The sequence below is a fragment of the Ascaphus truei genome, chromosome 7 (assembly GCF_040206685.1).
Source record: "Ascaphus truei isolate aAscTru1 chromosome 7, aAscTru1.hap1, whole genome shotgun sequence".
In the NCBI taxonomy this organism is placed as follows: domain Eukaryota; kingdom Metazoa; phylum Chordata; class Amphibia; order Anura; family Ascaphidae; genus Ascaphus; species Ascaphus truei.
Window position 1 is genome coordinate 47,610,718 of NC_134489.1, and position 24,310 is coordinate 47,635,027.

Genomic DNA, 24,310 nt, shown 5'->3' on the forward strand with positions numbered 1-24,310 from the left:
TTTTCTTTTTAATTTTTTTAATCTATAATAAATGATTAACTTTCAAACAATCTATACACACACACACACATCTGTGCGCGTCATAACCTGTCGCTCACAGCACGGACCCGTACACACAAAAAGTGTGCAACACGTGCGCGCCATCTATAAAACAAGCCTAAATGTTGTCTTGTGTTTGTCAGGAGTAGACATTGGCACTGTTAATCAAAACAATGCAGGGCATGTGTCAAAGAATAAGCACCAAATGTATAGAATAAATCAATAATATTTTTTTCCTTTGGACTGGAGATATATGTCCACAAAGGGAGGGGTGTGTATATATAAAATACAACGGAAAGAAATTGTTTAATCTCTGGCCCAGCTGTCAACCTACAGTACATAACCATAAGAGGCAAATATAAGTGGGACACACTGGACGCGCACTCTGATGAGCGACTTTTCCCTCCTGTGGTAGGTAGATAGCATGGTGACGTATGTCCTACCCCCTTCCTGATTGGTTCTGCGTGTCTGGAATCCAATGGCGGCGCGCATGGTGCTACGGCTCTGTGCCCGGACCGGGGGCTTCCGAGGCCGGGGGAGTCGGCTTCTTAGTACCGGAGAGAGGACCTGCCAAAGTCGCCTTTATGAGCATGTGCGGGAGGGCTTCAGTGCGAGGCCCCGTCTGGATATGGAGACGCTGAGCCGGGATATAGAGTCGGCGGAGCGGGAGCTCAGGGAAAGGAAACTGGGGAGAGACCAGGGGAAGCTGCGGGGAGTGGTGAGAGGAGGCCCGGGTGTGGCGAGGGGAGAACCGGGAAGGCGAAGGAGGTGGTAGAGGGAGGAGAAGGCCCCGGCAAAGGAAATATGGTGGGGGAAGAGAGCAGTCCTTGCAAAGGATGTATTGTGGAGTGGGGAGAGGAGAATGTGCCCTTGTGAATGACATGGGTTGGGCAAGGAGAAGGTCCCGGTGAAGAAGGCATTGTAAGATGGGTGGAGAGAGAGAGAAGGGCCCGACCAAGATAGCGTGGAAAGAGAATATAGAATAAAAGGTCACGGCAAAAGAGATAATGGTGGAGAGGTGTCCTGGTGAATGAGATGGGGGGGAGGTAAAGGTCCCGGTGAAGGAGGAGATGGGGAAGCGAAAGCGAAGTAACATTGGGGTGGAAGGGAGAAGGTCCTGGCGAAGGAGATTTTTTTTTGGGGGGGGGGCGCGTTTGGTGGGGAGGTGGTGGTCCCAGCGAATTAAATATTGTAGGGATGGGGTGAAGGGCCTGGCAAAGTCCCCGAAGAGGCATGCTAAGTGGGGAAGACCTTGGTGGCCTAATAAAAAAACAAGAAAGGGGCGCATGCATAGCAGTTGAATAAGATGTATGTAGTTAAACAAATGGTCACAAAGAACAAAAGCAATTAAAACAAGCTTTGCCTGAAGGTTGTATAGCTGTGCTGCCCGATTAGGGGGGTTAATTTCCCCATGCTTTTTTCCGCCTGACGTCCTTCTCTGGGTGCCTGGTGTTTGAGTTGGTTCTGGAGCCGATGCTGCACTGTATTCCTCAGGAGCGTTGGTCCTCTGGGCGGTCTACAGACCCTTGTCCACACCCTTAGGGACCCCACATCCACATACATTTGTTCTATTACCCTACATTATCTCCACACCGAATCACCCACTGATTCCCCAACACCCCTCTAGTCCATAGCTGCCTAGTGCACATTTATTCTTTGTCCGTGGTGGCCTAATGACACACAGTATGGGGAAGACCCAGGAAAAGAAGAGGGGGAGAGAAGTATCCCAGGGAAGGAGAAAGTCCAGAACTGGGAGCAGTGGTAAGAGGAGATATGTGAGGGAGAAAGTGGAGAACCTAAAGCAACAGGGAATTGAGAGGGTTGTGGGGGAAGAAACGGGGAAACTGTGGGGAAGTGGTGAGAGAAGCCCTGGGAGAGGGGCTGTATGGAGTGAAGGGAGATGACCCGGTAGATTAGAAGGACACACGTTGGTACCTTCCCTTTGTATTTCTGATATGAGTGAGCGTCATTCTGTAACTCGACACTAGGTGGGGCTGTACGTTGTGTATACAGATATACGCCTACTATAAGCGCACGCAACGGCGTCAATACATTTGTTTTGACGCAACGTCGCCGGCACTATAAGCGCAGCCTTAGGGATGTTCGAGGTGGGGCGTCGAGATACCTCTTACCTTTCTGTCTCTTCTGACAGATCAGCACCTGGGAGCAGCTGAAGGAAGTGAAGCAGGACATTCAGAGGCTGGAAGAAGAGAAAGCGGAAATAGCCAAAGAAGTGAAGCACCTGGTGGTAAATTTACCTAGGAAAGCAGGGATTGTATAAAATGTGTAAGATAGTGGCTTGAGTGGATATCACACAATATTGCATATAAATGATATACCTACAGATATAGCAGGAATTTTTTTTGTCTTGCTTCAACCTCGACGATCGTGGCCCGAATGAATTAACTCTGCAGGGGGTCTGTTTCATAAGCTTTGATCCCCCCTCCCCCCCGCAGCAGTGTATGTATGTATGTATATATATATATATATATATATGTAATACGATACCGTGTGACCGAATATCAGAGGCATCACTCCACGAGGTAGTCAAAAGATTTTGTATTTAGTGAGACATAAAAACCAACGTTTCGGTCCTCCACACAGGACCTTTCTCAAGGTGATTTTTTTATATATATATATACATATATATCACAATTGTGATCAAAATACCAGTACAGCATAGGGATAGCAAAGATAATACACGTACGTATGTGTGCTGACATGGTGCCTATTTTTAAAAAAAGGGAGGTAGATCACAACCGGGAAATTACAGACCTGTAAACCTAATGTCAATAGTGGGGAAGCTACTTTAAGGTTTAGTATCGTATAATATTCAGGAATACCTAATGGAAAACAAAATTATTAATAATAGTCGTCATGGATTTATGAAGGATAGATCATGCCAAACTAACCTTATTGGTTTCTCTGAGGAGATAAGTAGGAATTTAGACCAGGGTAATACAGTTGACGTGGTCTACTTAGATTTTGCAAAGGGTTTTGATACGGTTCCACACAACGTTAGTGTACAAAATAAAGCAAATTGATCTCGGTAAAAATATTTGCAGCTGGATTGAAAACTGGTTGAAGGATAGACCACAGAGAGTTTTAATAAATAGAACTTTTTCAGGTTTGGCTATAGTTGTGAGTGATCGCTATTGGGACCCCTGCTTTTTAACTTGTTAATGACCTTGAGGTTTGCATCTTTGCTGATTTCAAGGACTTGGAGAGACTGGAAACTTGGGCAGTTAAATTGCAGATGAAGTTTAATACAAATAAATGAAACGTTACGCATCTGGGAAACAAGAATAAACAGTCGACTTACAAATTAAATGGGGATAAATTGGGGGAATCCTTGATGGAGAAGGATTGTGGAGTGCTTGTAGACAGCCGTTTAAGCAATAGTGGCCAAACTCATGCAGTAGCTGCAAAGGCAAATAAGATCTTATCTTGCATTAAACGGGGAATTGATGGAAGGGCAGTAAACATAATTATGCCCCTTTTATAACGCATTAGTAAAACCACACCTTGAATATGGAGTACAGTTTTAGGCACCATTCAAGACATTATGGAACTAGAAAAAGTGCAGAGAAGAGCCAACAAAGTAATAAAGGGGATGGATAATCCGATTTATGAGGAAAGGCTAGCTAAACTAGATTTGTTTACATTAGAATAGAGGCAAAGAATAAGATAGAAAGATAGACAAAGATACTTTGGGACAATACAAAGATCTTTCAAAAGAACTATTCTTCCCAAGAGCAGTACAAACGACATGGGCTCATATCTTAAGGTTGGAGTAAAGGGGATTTCACTAGCAACAAAAGAAAGGGTTCTTTACAGCAGGGGTGCGCAAACTGGTGCTCGTGAGATTTTCTGTGGGGAGAGGGATGGGCGGCGCTTACAGAGGCCCCGCGCTCTTCCCCAAAGCATTTCCATTAAATGCCGGGGGATAGCGCAAGACCTCTGTAACTCCCTTACCTGATCAGCATCACCATGGCAGCGTGGCGTCAAATGACGCTGCGGGTTCATCTGACATTGCGATGTCAGAAACACCGGTGACAAGATAGAGGGGGGGGGGGGGTGAGCAGGCAGGAGGGCGCAAACTAAAACGTTTGCACACCCCTTTACACTAAGGGCAGTTCAAATGTGAAATTCATTACCCTTGGAGACTGTGATGGCAGATACAATAGATATCTTCAAAAAAGGGTTGGACAACTTTTTAGAAAGGAAAGGTATACAGGGATATACCAAATAAGTAAACATGTGAAGGATGTTGATCCAGGGAGTAATCTGATTGCCAATATTTGGAGTCGGGAAGGAATTTATTTTTTCCCCTTATGAAATATTATTTCACTGGAGTGTTTGTTTGCCTTCCTCTGGATCAATATACTGTAAGTACAAATATAGGATAAAGTATCTGTCGTCTAAATTTAGTTACATTTGATGGATGTACTGTATGTAATTTTTCAACCTCATCTTCTTTGTGACTTTGGTGGGGTGAAACAAGCACAAATAAATTACTAAATGTGAAATAGGTGATTGAATATATAAATAAATGTTTAAAAGGAAAAGTGAAGGCAATGCAGCTCCCAGAAAATACAAGTATTGCACTTGTCTTAAGAGAAATGAAGAGAAAAATAAACTGGGGCGCAAACACAATCACTTCTCAAATATGAATATAGTGTACCAAATTAATGAAATATATAAATGATCCCCTTACATGAGGTAAGTGAAAAAGCAGGCTAGGTCACGGAAACACTTCTGATCCGCAGAAAATTCTATATAACTAACTATATACAGCTTAACCCCGTTATAGCGTGACCCGTTATAACGCGGTTTTCACGTGGCTCCCGTTTAAAATAAAAAATAAAAATGTATTTTTTTAATTTATTTTTTTACATTTTTTTGCCACACTGCCACAATGCCACACTGCCACACTGCCACACTGCCACACTGCCACACTGCCACACAGCACACACTCTCACTGCGCACACTACACACACTGCACACACTCCCAGCACTCACTGCACACTGCTCACAGCACACACTCACTGCACACTCTCTCACTGCACACTGCACACACTCACTGCACACTGCACACAATCCCAGCACTCACTGCACACTGCACGCACTCTCACTGCATACTGCACACACTCCCAGCACACACTCTCACTGCACACTGCACACACTACCAGCACTCACTGCTCACTGCACTCTCACTGCACACACTCTCACTGCACACTGCACACACTCCCAGCATTCACTGCACACACTCCCAGCACTCACTCTCACTGCACACTTTCACAGCACTCACAGCACACTCTCACAGCACACAGCACTCACAGTACTCACAGCACACTCTCACAGCACACAGCACTCTCAGCACACAGCACTCTCAGCACACAACACTCTCAGCACACAGCACTCTCAGCACACAGCACTCTCAGCACACAGCACTCTCAGCACACAGCACTCTCAGCTCTCACTGCACACAGCTCTCACTGCACACAGCTCTCACTGCACACAGCTCTCACTGCACACAGCTCTCACTGCACACAGCTCTCACTCACTGCACACGCTCTCACTCACTGCGCACTCGCTCTCACTCACTGCGCACTCGCTCTCACTCACTGCGCACTCGCTCTCACTCACTGCGCACTCGCTCTCACTCACTGCGCACTCGCTCTCACTCACTGCGCACTCGCTCTCACTCACTGCGCAATCGCTCTCACTCACTGCGCACTCGCTCTCACTCACTGCGCAATCGCTCTCACTCACTGCGCACTCGCTCTCACTCACTGCGCACTCGCTCTCTCACTGCGCACTCGCTCTCTCACTGCGCACTCTCTCTCACTCACTGCGCACTCTCACTCACTGCGCACTCTCTCTCACTGCGCACACTCTCTCACTGCGCACTCTCTCTCACTGCCCACTCTCTCTCACTCACTGCCCACTCTCTCTCACTCACTGCGCACTACACTGCGCACGCACACTCACTGCACACTGCGCGCGCACACTGCGCACACTCACTGCACACTGTGCACACTGCGCACACTCACTGCGCGCGCTCACTGCACACTGCGCGCGCTCACTGCACACTGCGCGCGCTCACTGCGCACTGCGCGCGCTCACTGCGCGCTCACTGCGCACTGCGCGCGCTCACTGCGCACTGCGCGCGCTCACTGCGCACTGCGCGCGCTCACTGCGCACTGCGCGCGCGCACACTGCGCACACTGCGCACTGCGCGCGCACACTGCGCACTGCGCGCGCACACTGCGCACTGCGCGCGCACACTGCGCACTGCGCGCGCACACTGCGCACTGCGCGCGCACACTGCGCACTGCGCGCGCACACTGCGCACTGCGCGCGCACACTGCGCACTGCGCGCGCACACTGCGCACTGCGCGCGCACACTGCGCACTGCGCGCGCACACTGCGCACTGCGCGCGCACACTGCGCACTGCGCGCGCACACTGCGCACAGCGCTCTGCGTACACTGCGCACACAGCGCTCTGCGCACACTACGCACACAGCGCTCTGCACACACTGCACTCACAGCACTCACAGCACTCACAGCACTCACAGCACACACTGCACACACTGCACACACTGCACACACTGCACACACTGCACACACTGCACACACTGCACACACTGCACACACTGCACACACTGCACACACTGTTCTCACAGCACACTCACAGCACACTCACAGCACACTACACTGCACACTACACTGCACACTCACAGCACACTCACAGCACACTCACAGCACACTACACTGCACACCACACCTCCCACTCCCCCTCCCTACCTTTGGTGTTGGCTGCTGAGATCGGAGCGGAGATGGCATCAGGAGGAGGGGGGGGTGTCGGGAGGAGGGGTGTCAGGAGGAGGGAGGGGGGTGTCGGGAGGAGGAGGGGGGGTGGTGTGGATGCTGGTAGGGGGGGTGAGTGAGGAGCAGGCTGGGACTCGGAGGGCCGCGTGGGCTAGGCCCAAAACTGATTATGCCGCGGAGGGCCGGTAGGTGTGGGGGCCTCGGGGGGGGGGGAGGAAGTGGATGCCGGTGGAGGGGGATGGATGCCGGTGGTGGGAGGTAAGGAGCAGGTTGCGGCTGGACTCGGAGGGCCGTTGCTGGGGGACGTGTAGGGCTTCCGGCCACCTCTTCCTTACTCCCTCCCTCTCTCCCGATCTGGCGCGCGGCGGCCATTTTTAAAAAAATTAGCGCGACCCCGGTTCTAGCGCGGTCGGATTGGGTGGCCCCTGAGGACCGCGCTATAACGGGGTTTAGCTGTACCACCTTCCAGGTGTGCCTCCGCGGGTGCGGGTTTTATCCTTCCCACCTTTGTTCCGGGGTGAGCATAAGCGTGACAAACAGTATGTGAACCTTTAGATTGAGTACCCCTTGAGCAGCAATAACTTCAACTAAGCGTTTCCTGTAACTGCTGTTCAGTCTCACCTCAGTTTTGAGAGATTTTGGCCCATTCCTCCTTACAGAACTGCTTCAACTCTGTGACATATGAGGGCTTTCTTGCATGGACAGTTCACGTCAGGCCCTGCCACAACATTTTTAATGGGTTTAGGTCTGGAGTTTGACAAGGCCATTCTAAAACGCAGAATTTCTGCTGCCATTATTTTGTAAATCTGCTTGTATGTTTAGGATCATTGTCTTGCTGCATGACCCACTTTCGCTTCAGCTCATGGACGGGTGGCCTGCCATTCTCTAGAATTTTCTAATACAATGCAGAATTAACGGTTCTCAATGATGGCAAGCCGTCCAGGTGCTGAGGCATATAAGCAGCCCCAAACTATCACACTCCTACCACCATGCTTGACGGTTGGTATTAGGTTCTTCTGTTTGAACGGTGTGTGGCTTTCGTCAAACATAACGTTTCTCATTGAGGCCAAAAGGTTCTACCTTTTGACTCGTCTGTCCAGAGAACATTGTTCCAGAAGTCTTGTGGATCATCTATATGCTCTTTGGCGAATTTCAGACTGGCATCAATGTTCTTTTTAGAGAGCAGTGGTTTCTTCCTGGCTATCCTTCAATGAACACCATTCTTGTTATGTGTTTTTCTGATAGTTGAATCATGAACACTCACATTAGCCAAGGCGAGAGTGGCCTGCAAAATCCTTAGAAGTTACTCTGGGGTTGTTTGTGACTTTGTGGATGATTTGCCAGTTTGTTCTTTGAGAGATTTTGGTAGGATGACCGCTCCAGGATAGTGACACTGGTCTTGAACTTTCTCCATTTGTAGACTATCTGGCTGACAGTGGATTGGTGGAGCTCCAAATTCTTAGAAATTTATTTTTAACCGTTTCTAGACTGATGAGCATCAAGAACTGCTTTTCTGAGGTCCTCGGAGATTTCTTTCTTTATTTTTTTTTATTTTTTCCAACTTCAGGTTTATTGGATTTTTGTTTACAAGGCATGGGCCCATATCACCATTTTACATACATATATTCATCTATACCTCCGTGGCCCTGACCGCATGCCCTGATGAAATTCAAGGACACATAACATTTAACATACAGGGGGGTGGGGGGAGGTCACGGCGGTGGAACGATCTTGACCGGATGAATGGGCTCGGTCTCCAGCGGCTCACTGCGTGCGTTGATTATCCCTCTGCCTCTTTTTTTGGGGGGGTGGCTTACTCCTGTCCCGTCTGTCTCAGGCGTCCATCTACTGCTGCACATCCTGGAAGAACTAATTTGACCTTATCACAGCCAGACGGTGGCATTGCTCATCCCCTGAATGTCCGTCTGAGCCAACCACGGCAGCCAGACCTTTTGGAAATTTGGGCCAGTGTCGTTAACCAGACTCGTCAACTTCTCCATCTGGCAAACAAACCAAATCCTATTCCGAATTTTATCTATTGATGGAATTGCATTCTGGTTCCATAATGCTGCGGTCTCGCACCTCATAGCAGTTGCAAAATGTGCAATTCATTTGTTCCACGCTCTGAGATTTCTTTTGATCGTGTTATGACGTGTTTCCAGACCAAACTCACAAAGTTTCTGATCTTTATATAGGGTGGGGCCTCCCAAACTCACCCCTGAAGCTCTACCTAATTATTGAAATACCTGATTCTAATTATCCCCTTTAACTAAGCTGATAAAACCAGAGTTTCACTTACTTTTGCACATACCCAGACTCTAAACTACTCATTGTTTGTCTAATTCATACTGTACATCATTTGGTTTAAAAAGATACAATATACTTGGTTCATTTAAACCCTATTGGATATTTAAGGAATAAACTGGTTTTGATTGAAGAGTTAGCATGGAAAACCTGAAATTTCCGTAATTATCATTGGGGTTCACTGACTTTTTTTATTCTCGCCACTGTATGAACGCATACGCGTGCACAATTAACCATCGATGAGGAAGTTCCGTCTGGATTGCATTAAAGGACTGAACTTTTTGGGACTTGATTCCTCTTTGGACATTCTTATGGACAGTGGGAATTGGTATTTGTATCATCTTTATTGCGCAGGGGATTGCATTTCCTTTTTGTTTACTGTTTTGTAACATGTTCCCGGAGAGAGCTTGTATATGATGTTCCCCTTGGCAGCCATTCCTATTTGAATTATCCACAATAAGGAATTTCTTCTGATAAATTTATATATTTTCACATTTGAGTATTTGTTTGTGCACGAGGCACTGGTTTTCCTTATTGGTTTGTCATTTAGGTTAAGCGCTTGTTGTATGCTTTTAGTTAGTGGTTCTGTTAACTGTAAACAAGGGTGCATACCATCCAGGATAGTAGTACAAAGGAAAGATAAGCAACATTTGAAATTGAATAGCTCAACGTTTCAACTCGTATGTGAACCTTTCTCAAAAGCTCTTAATATTATATTTTGTTTTTTTAAATCATAAAAGCAGGCACGCCAAGGTCTGATGCTTAATATTTATTGATTCAACATTTTGGTTCCCATTGGAACCTACCTCAAGAATAAACAGTATAAACTCACGCTGAAGTGAAAAATAAATAAAATGTGTGTGTTAATGAGGCGATCTTACTGTGTAAAAAACCTAGTAATAAAACAACATAGTGTAACATGTATATTTGTTTCCCATACTGGCTAAAAAATATCTTACACATATAAAACAAAGACTTATACGAAGTCAAATACATTTTGTATATAAATGAGGTAAGTGGATATGAGCATTCTATATCTCGGCTGTGAATTACCATTACTCTGCTCCCACCTGCACTTTGCTTCTAGCTCCCACGCTTTTACCCCCAACCCTCTTGCCTACTTTCCAATTCTCTACTGTCATCTCCCTGTCCCTGCAGTTATCAAGTCCTTCTGCTTCTCTCATCACACCCCATCACCCCAAACACTAACTATTCTACTCTCTTCTTCTCCTCAGTCGGTACTACTCCTACACCTGATCTTGGCCCTACCCACATACCAATCCTCTCACGTTCCATACCCTGCCCCAACATCTCCTCACCAAGCACTGCTGATCACTCCAACCTCCTCCCCATTACACTTCTTTTTTTTTTCCTGTGTCCAATGTAACGCATGATCTGTCTGCAACAAACTCACTGCAATACACGACCTATTAATTTCAAACTCTCATAGCCTTCTAGCTGTTACAGAAACCTGGGTCACCCTCTGACACCACCTCTCTCTTGCTGTACTCTCCTATGGTGGTCTCTCCCTCAGCCACAACCCCAGACTAGGGAATAGACAGGGGGAGGAGTTGGCATACTACTTTACCCACGCTGCAAACGACATGCCATACACCTGTTTCCCTCCCTCTCCTTCAAAATCCACACTGTCCATCTATTTTCCCCCATTTCCCTCGGTATCGCTGTCCTCTATTGTTCCCCCTGGGACTACATCCCAATTTTTGACAACATTGCAGCCTGACTCCCTTGCTTCTTTTTTTCTGACACACTATCATACTGGGAGACTTTAACATACCTATTGACAATCCCACTGCCACCTCAGCTGCCCATCAAAATCTCTCTAACCTCTTCCTATGGTTTCTTCCAGTCGACAACCTCCTACTCCCTGCAATAGCCACTTTCTTGACCTGGTTTACTTCTGCTCTGCTTCTAACCCCTCTAACACGCCCTTTCCTCTCTCTGATCACCACCTCCTAACCTTTAACTTCACTCTACCCAATGCACCTTCCACAACACCTACTTCAACAAGCACATACAGAAACCTACATACCCTAGCCCCCCTCAAATTTTCAACATCTCTACAACCTCTCCTCTCACCTATCTCTACCCTTTCCTGTCCCAACCTAGCAGTCTCTCTGTACAACCGCATACTACCATCAGCCTTAGACAATACTGCCATCACGGTTGCCCCCGACAATCCAAGACACAACCGTGGCACATACCGTTCACCCAAAACCAAAAGTGCTCATGCACTCCAGAACGCTCAAAAACAGATATCCTCCACTATAAATGTATGCTCTTCTACAACACTGCTCTCTCTTGCCAAGCAAACCCACTTCTCTTCATTCATACAAACTTGGTCCTCCAACCCTCAATGCCTATTTGCCACCTTTAACTCCCTTCTCCGCCCACTACACCTACAACACCCTCACGGCCCAAGACCTCGCCAACCAACTTCACAGACAAGATTAAGTCTATCAGACATGACATCTGTTGATGTAAAGCTCCACAGGCAACACGTATCTCCCCTTGCATACCTAAATCCATTCTCAGCTCATTTTCCCTTGTAACCGAAGATGAGGTCTCCACACTCCACATCTCGCCCTACTTCCTACCCCCTTGATCCTCACATCTCCTCCACATCCTCTCTGGCACAGAAAGCTCCACCCTAACTCGCCCTTTTAACCTCTCTTGCCTCTGGCACACTCCCATCTTCTTTAAAATATGCACTCATCACACCCATTCTCAAGAAACCCTCACTTGACTCATCCTCCCCCTCTAACTACTGCCATATCTCTCTTCTCCCCTTTGGCTCCAAGCTTCTTGAGCAAAGTGTATACAACCGCCTGACTTCCTTTCTCTTCTCCAACTCCCACTTGACTCTCTTTTTACAATCAGGTGTCCATCCTCTACACTCCACCGAGACAGCACAAACCAAAGTGACCATTGACCTACTCACAGCTAAATCTATGGGTCATTTCTCCTTACTAATTCTCCTGGGTCTCTGCTGCCTTCGACACTGTCAATCACCCCTTTCTCCTAAATATTCTCCACTCCATTGGCATCCATGACGAAGCCTTCTCCTGGCTCACGTCCTACCTATCCAACCGCTCCTTCAGTGTTTCTTTCTCTAGTGTCTCCTCTTCCCTTCCTCCTTTATGTTGGGGTCCCACAAGGCTCTGTTCTTGGCCCTCTGCACTCCGCAGTCTACACTTCTCTTGGTGAACTAATACAATCTTTTGGCTTTCATCTTTATGCTAATGACGCCTAAATCTATCTGCCCTCTCTCCTGTCTTATGTCTTCAACTGTCTCTCTGCAATCTTCTCTTGGATGTCTCATCGCTACCTGAAGCTAAACATGTCCAAAACAGAATTAATATTCTTTGCCCCTTCCACTGCCACCGCTACACAAACATTCTCCCTCACTGTCAATAGCACCACAATCTCCTCAACACATCAAGCCCGCTGGCTAGGGGTCATCTGTGACTCTGCTTTCATTCCTTACATTCAGTCCCTTACGAAGTCCTGCCATCTCCACTTATGAAATATCGCCAAGATACTTCCTCTTCTCACTCATGATGCAACTAAAATCATAATGCACGCCATGTCCTGCCTCGATTACTGCAACCTTCTCCTAGTTGGCATTCCTCTTGTCTCCCTCTCTCAACTCCAATCCATCCAAAAAGCTGATGCGAGACTCATCTACCTCACTCACTACTCCACTACTCATTGCTACACTGGCTTCCCATAGCCTCTAGAATAAAATTTAAGACCTTTAGTAATGATTTACAAAGGTCTCAACGACAGTGTCCCCCTTATATCTCAGCCCTTATCCACAAATACATACCTACATGCCCCCCTACGTTCTGCCGACGACATCTGCCTTTCCTCCCACCTTATTACCTCCTCTCACTCCTGCCTACAAGACTTCTTCCGTTCTGCCCCCTCTCTGGAATTCCCCACCACGTACCATCAGACTCTCCCCTAGCTTTCAGATGTTTAAAAACTCCCTGAAAGCACACCTATTCAAGGAAGCATACTCTTCATATCTCTTAACATCCTGCTCCCCTTCCCCTCCAACCCCACTGAAACCAGCTGTGTGGCTGGACCAATCTCCAACCCATGTAACATTCAACCTTTCTCTCCCCTCGCCTCCCCCCCCCCCCCAATATGACAGCTTCAGCTGTCAGATTGGGCCATATTCTAACCGGACTAATGAACACACAAGGGTGGGATCCCCAAAAGTGGGGTCCCAGAAATGCCACAAAAATGGGTGCAATCACGGAAGTGTGCAAAAATATCAAAGAGCCATTTATTGTATCAAACAGTGGACAGAACATACACCGTAAAACTCTAAAAATACAAAAAACATACACAGCAAGTTCAAGCCCATTACTAGTAATAATAAAGTGCATGTGCACATTCAAAGAGTCACCAACAGAGAACAACACATCAAAAGGGTGACTGAGAAGTCCTCTTATGAGGTGCATATGGCTATACCCGGGGACAGTGCCTGCAAAACTTTGTCTTGTAAGCCAGGCAGATGATGGCTAATACAGCACTGAATAATGGAGACATGTAAATAAAGATGCAATGACAGAAAAAGAGACAAGTTCAATAGATCTGTTTTGGGCCACAAGCCCCAATTCACACTTATAAAGTAATTTAAGTGCAGCTTCAGAGGGTACATAGGATAGTAGTTGTTATAATCGCCGCTTTTTTGGCAAGGTCTGAGGATTGTACCGTGGTGTATATTGCCTCTGGAGCGCTACAGCTTCCGGCAACAGCAGGGCTCACGGTGTCCTCGTGTACTTCCGAGTTCCTCACGTCGGTGTCTGACGGCAAGCATCAAAGATGGCAATTTGCCAAAAAGAACTCCAGTCTCCTCATCTCTCCTGATAGGAAGAAACAGCGCCACCTAGTGACCCCTACGCATTTCGCTTGTCCATTAAACTTTGTCAGGTTATCCCGGCGCCGGGAGCCCTGCTGTTACCGGCAGCTGCAGCGCTCCAGAGGCACTATACCCCACGGGACACTCCTCACACATTGGCAACACAGCGGTGATTATAAGAACTCCTATCCTACTGTATGTACCCTATGATGCTGCACTTGAATGACTTATATATGAAAGTGAGAATTGTGGCTTGTGGCCCAAAATATATCTTTTTGCACTTTTATGAAACAAGGTCGTGCTTGTCTCTTTTTCTGTCATTGCATGTTGTTGGAGGTCCCCTGGAAGGACCTTGAAGAGCTGAGGAACCGAGCCTTAAGATTAAGCACTGTACCTTTTTCAAAGTATTTTAATATACTATATATTTTTTTTCTAGTGGGACTTTAGAGCACGGAATTTTTATGTTTGTAAATAAAGATACGGTGATCAAAGCAGAGCAAAACATGGAAATCCGCTTAAGTAGCTAACTACTGATGTAATGTAGTATTGTTGCCATTTCTACACACGTGCAGGCGGTATTGTCTAGTAACAAAGGATACAACAAAAGACGGGTGCCCAATGCTACATCCAATTGACAAAACATATAATGTATAGTAATAAGTATAAAGTTTAAATACTTTAATAATTACTTGGTTATTTAGTTAAACCTTTTGGCCAAAGCGTCGTAAGCCTACATACCAACGCCAAGGTATAACCAAAAATGCAGGCCCTACACTACACTGTGAACCCTTCCTGTTACCTCTGTATGAGGGGAAAGAACCATAGTAGATCCTGTTCTTGCAGCCAAGTGAAAATACCTCCCAAGTTAAAAAGGTGAGGAGTTGTCAGCTCTGGGGGGAGGTGCCACCTACCTCCATACAACTGATACCAGTCAGAAATTGATTAACACACATTCCCAGCTAGCTCAAACTCCCACACCCACCACATCATGAATATATATTTCTCAAAAAAGTGCTACTGAGCATGGCAAATGTATACAACAAAAGACACGGGTGCCCAATGCTACATCCAATTGACAAAACATATACTGTATGGTAGTAAGTATAAAGTTTTTAAATACTTCAATAATAATAATAATTACTTGGTTATTTAGTTAAACCCTTTGGCCAAAGCGTCGCAAGCCTGCATACCATGTCAAGGTATAACCAAATTAATGCAGGTCCTACACTACACTGTGAACCCTTCCATTTACAATTGGATGTAGCATTGGGCACCCCTGTCTTTTGTTGTATACATTTGCCACGCTCGGTAGCACTCTTTTTTGACATAAATATATATTCATGATGTGGTGGGTGTGGGAGTTTGAGTTAGCTGGGAATGTGTGTTGGTAACAAAGGATACAAGAGAGATACAAATAAGTAACCAGAATCCATAATGATGTATCTACTCTGTATAAGCTGACACACAAAAAAAGAAATGTTTGCAACAGTTCATAATTGTAAAATACACAATATGCCATCAGAAAAGTTACTGTGACAAATGAGAAATATCAGTGTCAGTTGTTAGATTCGAACCAACTCGCAGGCATTCATCCGGAGCAGAGGCATAATCGTGATGATCCAATGCAGTGGTAAACGGAGAAAAAAAACACGCCAAGAGCAATGAAGCGTGTTAAGCCATTCTCTGAGGTCCTCTGAGAAAGCAGGGGTAACAAGCTGTGACATCATCCCAACGCAGCATTTCGCTGGTTAAGCTTCGTTAGGGGCATGACTAGATGGACCCAACCACCATCCCTAAATAAGCCGGCTGCGTTTACGTCATCTCATAGAGAAATGGAAGACAAAAGAAAAAGCACGTAAAAAAACCCAACAATAATAAAGGGAGAATAAAAAAATAATGATGTGAAAGTCGCAAGCCCTGACTAAATGTATGCTCATCAGCTCCCTAAATAAAGGAGGAAAAGCTAAAATCTTCATTCAAACCTCCTAGGTGTAACACTATTAAGATTGAAAATCCACCTTGCTTCATGTCTCAGGAGTTCTGATTCTAAATAAACTCCCCTGCTGACTAATGACACTTTCTCTATGCCCCATATTTTAAGGCCAGTAGTAAGCCCTCCATGAGAGCCCCCATGTTTTGGAGTTTCTTGGACCCCCTCTTTTGTGGATCCCATCCTTGTGTGTTCAATAGTCATGTTCTATACTCCAGGGGAGCACCGTCTGTGATGATTAGGACATGGAGTGAAGTGCTACTTATTAGTCACTGACTGAGTACTTGTGGGTAGTCGTGCATTCCCTCCCCCTTTTCTATATTTTAACCCGATCCACACCTTATCCTACAATAAGCAGCCATCTTACCTTGTTTCAACATTGTCCTTATTACCTCTTTGTATCTGTTTGTGCGTGTTTATCCTCACCTGTATGTAACCTTTCATGTTTTTGTAATACAGGAGGGCCCCGGGCATGCGGCGGGTTCCGTTCTTAGGGCCCGCCGCAATGCGCAAAAGCGGAACTGGCTATTTTCGGTGTGTGCGCATACGCAGACCGGCAATTTGCCCTTCTACGCATGCACAATCATGGCAACCCCCCCCCCCCCCCCCCCCCCGATTCTGCGCATGCGCGACCTCGGACCGGCCCGTTCTGCGCATGCGAGTTTCTCAGACTGGCTTGCTATGAGCAGACATGGCGGCCCCTTCTCGGTATGCCGGGGAAAAGCGGGATGCCGAGAAGCGGGGCCTTGCTGTAAATATGTTGGCACTGCACAAATTTCATTCATAAATCTTAAACTGCTGTAATCTAATGTGAAGCGCTAAAATTACTATAAAGTTTGATTTCAAAGTGTGTGTGTTCAAAATGTCCTCCCGCTGAAATGCGCACCAGATGACGAGAACGCCACTGTGTGATTGCATAATTGATAACGCGTTGATCCAGTTGCTCTCGTTCCTGAGCGATACGTTGTTTTACGAATTCGTTTTTTCAGTCCTCCTAGCGACCATCCTTTATCGGGAAACATTTTATGCAAGCGTTTTGGACTATAATTTTGGATCCGTCTCAAGCACTTTATAACGTGATTATCATCTTCGCTAAACATCATTTTGTAACTATGCCCTTGATGAGGTCATCACGCCATCACCAATGCCAAATAATTTTTTATTTGATTATCAAAAAAATTCTTAAATGTAGTAATCTACGTTGACAGACCTAAAATTGCTCACATTTTCATGAAAATGTATTGATTTTTCTGCAAGATATGATGAAAAATGAAAGATCCCGTTTTCTTAACACAGGATAGTTACAAATTAGTAGCAGAGTAGAATAGTACTATGTGCAAACCTTTAACTAGCAATTTCAACTCTTATTCTCAATTCAAGCTAGTTTAGTTTATTTAGCTCAGTATTACATTAGGCGTTACTACAGTGAGTCCCTGTCAGTCAATTGATAAATGTAGAATTACTCTTTAGCCTAAAATATTATGCTATTGATTGATTATCTCTCTCTCACTCTTATTATTTCACTGTTGTCTTTGGTCACATGCAAGTGTGACGCATCACTTTGTGTCTTTTACCCTATTTCTGTATGTATTCTCACTGAACAATAAAATAGGAGAGAGAGAGAGAGAGAAATCAGTGGTTAATGATTTGAAGCACAGAACCATATATCTTTCTGAAGGAAGGGGTGCAACAAGGGAGTAGTGAATGTTTTGGAGTGTCTGTCACGTGTGTGTGTGTGTGTGTGTGTGTGTGTGTGTGTGTGTGTGTGTGTGTGTGTGTGTGTGTGTGTGTGTGTGTGTGTGTGTGTGTGTATATAGATAGATAGATAGATAGATATACTGTAGATATAGATTCCTTCCATACATGCATTCCACATACCTTGTTTGTATTATGCTGTTCTTTTCCCTCATGTGCAGTTTCTTGCAGTTCATGGGGGGGTTTATCTTGACCTGTGTGAGATGACTTATTGAATGTTTCTCTTACCCTTCATGGATTGGTCCACTTACCTTTGGGCAGTTATTTTTTTGCACTACCTATTAGAGGAGTATATGTATGTTATTTGTACATTATACTTTATGTGCAGATAGACTGCTCACTGGTTGCATTTTACCATCCACGTTTTGGCTTATGTGTGTATATTTGAGTTTAGGATGTTCTTATGCTGGGCACATCCCTCACTTTGATTATTATTGTGGCATTAGTGTATGTCATATTCCCATTCGAGTTTCATCTTACCCTTCAGTTGTTAATTTTGGGGACCCGGCCGGTCATGGCTCTATGTGGGATCTTTTGATCTCCACTGTGAGTGTTAGGCTTACTCTCCATTCATTTGCATTACAACTGCATCTCCACTGTGTTAAGGGTTCCCTTTTCACACATTCTGCTAGGTTTAAGAGCACCTCGCTGTATTTTCCCTGTTTGCCTTGTGTTGTTTTTATTGTATCTCATTTTTCACCTTGTTTTCGTTGTTGCTTCAGTCCATGACAAAATACATTTTTTGGTTATTATTACTTTACATGATCAGAGTGCTTGTGTTGGGATTTCTCTGTCTTTCTGTGTTTTCGTGTGTGTGTGTGTATATTTTTTTTTTTTAACATATGTGTGTACTATATACTGTATCTATAATAGAATTGGCTAATAAGACACTCCAAAACATTCAGTACTCCCTGGTTGCACCCCTCCAGAAAGATATGTGGCTGAAGTGGAGCAGGGCCTCTTTCCTGTGTGTTAACATTTATGTTAACCCATTCAGTGCTGAATGAGCTTGCTGTACAGTGCTCTGCTTTGTGGATCCCTCCTCCATTGAATGGGTTAACAAACCTTTAGCTCATTTTCTAGCAATTTGCTTACCCCTGATTTTCTTTTCCACAGATTGCACACGGCAAGCAGAGCCTGCAGACGGTAAGTTCTCATGGGGGTAATTTAATCAGTCTCTCTGCTTCAGAGAACATTTGCTGTGCTTATCAGTGCAAAATAATCCTGAATTTGGTGCTGTTGGACCTCGCTGCCCTATGTAATCTGTTGCTCATGTCCCCTTTTGTTTCACCCCCATCTTCCTTCTCACAGCTCCCGAAATACCTGTGCCTCAGAAAAAGGGGAAAGGACATCCGTGTGCAGCTCGGAGTTCTGTACCAGGAGGAGACCAGGCTCGATGAATCCTTTTACTGCCAGGCCCTGGGACTCCCAAACAGGACCCATCCTGACACTGTGAGTGGGGGCTCCAGACCTTGTAGAAGGCACAGGAGAGAGGGCGCAAATCCCAAAGTCACTGATGTAATATGTTGTGCTCATATCGCACCTAACGCTTACAAAGCATGTAGCAATTACACTTAGCAGCCACTTCCATTGCAGAATCCTGGCTCGTTGGTCTCCAAGAGGAGAAGGCTACTATTATTTCTCAATTACAAGAGGCTAACTGGGGCACAAGTAGGTAAAGGGGATTTGCCTAAGACTGCAGAATGTAAATCATGGAGGGTGAAAATAAACTCATAATGTTTTTACATGCAAGCCCAACACCTTAATAATGACTTTACATTATTAATCGTAATCATTATATTAGATTGTAAGGTCTTCACGTCAGGGACGCCTTTTCCTAATGTCTACTTTTATGTTGAATTGCTCATTCCTATTATATCACGTGTATTACCTCTGTGAAGCACTATGTACATGGGTGGCACTATATAATAAATATATACATACATACACCACAGACGGTTAGATTTGCATTCCGTAAGATATTACTTGAAGATAAGTAGTCTTGTGGTAAAGGTGGATCCCAAATGGAATGTCTGGTTCTAAAAATACAGTCGTCATTATGGGATTTTATTAGTTACATTATCTGTACTTCATAATAAAGAGCGTTAGATTGTTAGATTGTCAGCTCTACAGGGCAGAGTCAGAGTGTGTAGGATTTACCTTCCCTAAGCTGCTTCTTCTTTTCTTGCAGCCTGTTGGAGATGAGACTAAAGCTCGTGTGGTGGAAGTTGTTGGGGAGAAGCCTGGTAAGGGGAGGATGGTGCCTCCGGAAGGGGCATAATGGGTGTTGGGTAGGATTCATTATGTATATTCGAAGAAGCCTATGTTGAGTTCACAGATTCTTGTGTTTCAGAGTTTGATTTTGAAGTGCAAGGCCATTTGGACATCGGGGAAGAGTTGGATATTATCAGACAGAGGTAGGAGAAGAGACAGCAAAAGAGACATGCAGGAGACCCTCACAGCTCATACTGAATATGTAGTGAAACTGCATACAAGTAGCACTGAAAACTGTCCGTGGGAACAAGACTTAACGAATAAGAGCCTCAGTGAATTGTGGAGTTTCTGTAGCTTGGAATATTATGACAGCAGATCCAATTTTAAGGCCAAATGTCAACCTCAACACTTGGGAGGTCTGTAATATAATGCATATTATCTAGTTTATGTCATTCTTAATGAGCTTTACTCATTGGGAAAAAAATCTCACTCATTGTTAGCTTCAGTTGAGTCCATTCTCCTGTTTTGTAAGCCAGGCACTGATGGAGTTAAACTGGTATGCAACATGCATGGGCCTCCCTCCCTCTCAAACACGCCACCTTTCATATGCCACAGCTTCTGAATTGTGTATGAGCTGCCTGTGTGTACCTCATTTCTTAATGGAAGCCTTGGGCATTTTCCTGCAGAGATCCGTTAACAAAAGCGCTGTGCGTCAGAACCTTGTATCTTTGTTGCATACAGATGTACAAGTAGACACGAAGTCCCGCATGGGGATAATGAGTATGCAACATGACAAGGGTGCTGAGTGTAAAAGTCTTGGAGTCTGACAAATGAGGCATCACTCGGTCTTGTTCAGTGGGGAGGTGGTTTCTATTAACATTTCTTTCTCGCCTCTGCTCCCCTTTTGTGCCCAGACGCCTCTCCCATGTGTCAGGTCACCGCTCTTACTACCTCCGTGGAGCTGGCTCTCTGCTGCATCACGCGCTTGTGAACTTCACAATCCACAAACTTGTAAAAAAGGTAACCCGGCAACAGTAAAAGCTGTATTCCCTCTAACCTCTTCACAATCTCCCCCGCTAATCCCAACAGATATCAGTCTTTATAAGTGCTGCATCAATGTTAAGTAAAGTTTACTGTGAAGCACTGCACTATTTTCTGTTTGTAGCTGCATCTGGAAAAAACATGTTAATCAAGTATTGTATATTTAACATGGTTCGTTAGAAAGGTTTATGCTACTTCAGACTTGGTACAATTTGTGATGCCGAAAAAAGAAATACACGGTGATTTATAATTTGATGTCTCATTTTAATGTGTGCAAATCACAATATATTGTACACATAGCAAAATAGGAGCAAAGTCCTTAGATTCTGTACATGGATGCTCAGAGATGAAGAATGGGGATGACTTTCTTTGTGTTTATCTGGCTACAGAATTGCCTTGATAAATAGATCACATCTCCTGCACTGGAGCTGTGAGACTGGGGATGTAGAACCTGTTGTGTCTGACGGAATAAGGAGCCGAGTGTGCTTTACTTGGGGTAACCAGCCTCTCTATTCTCTCTCACCCCCAGGGATTTATCATCATGTCTGTGCCGGACATGCTGAGAGGAGCCGTGTTTGTGAGTAACGTTCTTCCTGGTCACCAATTAACCTGCACCTGTCACTGACTCCTTCAGCCACAATACCAGCTATCAGTAGAACCCTGAATTAAAGCAAAGTTAGTTTTTCTTTGTCCTTACAAAATTATAACGAGCACACATCCTACTGTCATTCTCACTTCCTGCAAGTTTCTAGAATTATATATTTTCTAATTGCTCACTATGACTTCCTCATTCTCAGTGTCCTTGTCTTGTCTTCCCCTCTCCCAGGAAGGCTGTGGCATGCAGCCAAATGCTCATTCCTCCCAGGTTTACAGCCTGGATCCATCTCAACACCCTGACCTGAATCTGGCTGGGACTTCAGAGGTTGGAGTCGCTGGTAAGTGTCTCTGCATGTGTACCTCATGTCTGGCCTCCCCCACAGAGACTGTCCCTATTTGGGGTGTTTAACAAGGAGAAACCCTGTGCCTGTGGTTCCCTGGCTTGGATATTTATCTCTGACAAACTCCCCTTCTTATTACAGGTTATTTCATGGATCATGCAGTAATGTGTGCGGATCTGCCGGTCAGGTGAGCTGCCATTGCCGCCTTCTCACTGTGCTCTGTGAGTGGTCCCCATGCTGTCCTGCTTGACCCCTTTCTCTCTGTCTGTAGGACAGTTTGCTGCAGCACGTGTTACAGAGCAGAGACAGATACCGGCCGTGAGCCTTGGGGGCTTTACAGAGTCCATCACTTTACCAAGGTCAGCCTCTGACAAGACCGGATTTGTCTGTCCTACTCCATCTGTCTGTCCTGCAGCCAGGCTCTGCCTGTATGTGCTTTCAATTCCTTGTCTGTGGACATATTGCATCCTCTTTTCTTATTCTCTATTTTTCCCAGGTGGAGATGTTCGGGATTACTGCAGATGATACCGGGGATGAAAGTCAGGAGCTGCTGAATGAATTCCTGCAGCTGCAGAAAGAGATTTTCACTGAGCTTGGCTTGCACTTCAAGTAAGAATCAAACCAGTGTGTATCGGTCTGCAAGTATGTGTTAATCTTAGTATGTTTGTTGAATGGGTGTATTTCAGTGCGTCATGTTGTGCACGTATCTACAGTATTGTCAGTGTGTGTACATCTCTATAAGGATTATTATCTTTGTGGATATCAGTCTCTTTTCTCCTGGGAGGAAGGCTCTGTGTTTATCACACACTCCACCGCACTCCACTGTTTACTCCTTAGGGTTCTGGAGATGCCAACACAGGAGCTGGGGCTTCCTGCCTACAGGAAATATGACATTGAGGCCTGGATGCCAGGAAGAGGAAAATATGGAGAGGTGAGAGCTGAGGGTGCGTGCATTAAGTCAAGGCAGCGTATGTAAATTTAATGTGTGTATGCTGCAGTTAGTGGCAGTTTATGTATATGTAATGTGTGTATGTTGCAAGTAGTGGCATAATGAAGTGCATAGAAAAGCAGGGTGTGTGTGTGCATATAAAAGCAGTGTGTGTGTGTGTGTGTGTGTGTGTGTGTACATTACAATTGGGGTTTGTGGGATGCATGTAGGAGCAGCTGATCTGAGGTTCATCTACAGTTCCTGCTCCCCTTCCCCCAGATCTCCAGTGCATCAAACTGCACTGATTACCAGAGCCGTCGGCTCAACATCATGTACCAGAAACTCGATGGGGAGCTGCGGCATGCACATACCGTAAGTCCACATGTGCAGCGTGTCTCACACTTGTACTCTATTCCAAGCGAGGCATTTGCACACACGTCTTGTCAGGCACAATCACATGCGGTTCTTGTAATGCACACCCTTTTACCATAAATAAATTGATTGTGCATAAACACTTACAGCCACGTCTGTTACAGTGACACCAACTTATTTGTGTCCCCGGCAGGTTAATGGCACTGCCTGTGCTGTGCCTCGCTTGCTCATCGCTATCTTGGAGTCAAACCAGTTGAAGGTGAGTCTCATACCCACAAGGTCCCTTCCACTCTGTATCCCTTTACCCTGTTTAGTCTCCCTTCCCCTGCCTCTCCTCTCTGCTCATCCACCTTCTGTCACCTCTCTATGCAGGATGGAACAGTGCGTGTCCCTGAAGTCTTGCAGCCTTTCATGGGGACAGATGTAATTGACAGACCCAGCTACACCCCTGTGAGATACATTGGACCTAATCAGAGGAAGCCGGATAACACATTAAAATGAAAGGACAGCAAAGGGGCCAAAGCCCATGGGGTGACAGAGGCAGTCGATCACTGTGAGGTTGGCGGCAAGGTTATCCAAACTGACCTGCTCATACTATGATAAAACTGCTCATGGGAGCACAGTCTCATGACATATAGTGATATGATGAGACTTTTACCGCTTTGCTCTGCAATGCATGCTGCCCCATCTGACGGCAAAGGGGTTATGACTATCATCAGATTCCTTTTACCCCCTAATGTCCGTGTCATTTCTTTACCCTTTCTGCTGCTGTAAAGGTCTGCCTGTAACTGAGCATCACACCACAACCGTGTCTGCCAGTACATGTGAACCACTGTAAATAAACCTTTCCTTATAGAAGACAAATGCTATGGGCATTGATTTTACTGCAGCTAGTCTAAGACACCGAGAGCAGTGAAGCTTCGGAGCGACAGACTTCACGGTGACAAAATGTATTCGATATGAAGATGGCAGAAAACATCATGCATCTGTAATGTAATTTTTC

At 45.4% G+C, this 24,310-nt stretch overlaps 1 protein-coding gene across 1 annotated transcript; it reads left to right on the top strand.

The window, feature by feature from the left end:
- The first annotated feature begins 500 nt into the window (after window positions 1-500).
- On the top strand, window positions 501-24,171 carry SARS2 (seryl-tRNA synthetase 2, mitochondrial). Its single transcript, XM_075608264.1, has 16 exons — window positions 501-757; window positions 2,192-2,287; window positions 18,931-18,960; window positions 19,126-19,266; window positions 20,006-20,060; window positions 20,168-20,231; window positions 20,943-21,048; window positions 21,599-21,646; window positions 21,896-22,004; window positions 22,149-22,194; window positions 22,279-22,366; window positions 22,504-22,616; window positions 22,845-22,938; window positions 23,215-23,307; window positions 23,501-23,566; window positions 23,680-24,171. Exons 1-16 carry the CDS (start codon window positions 518-520, stop codon window positions 23,806-23,808), a joined length of 1,518 nt encoding a protein of 505 aa, XP_075464379.1. The 5' UTR covers window positions 501-517; the 3' UTR covers window positions 23,809-24,171.
- Window positions 24,172-24,310: the final 139 nt, after the last annotated feature.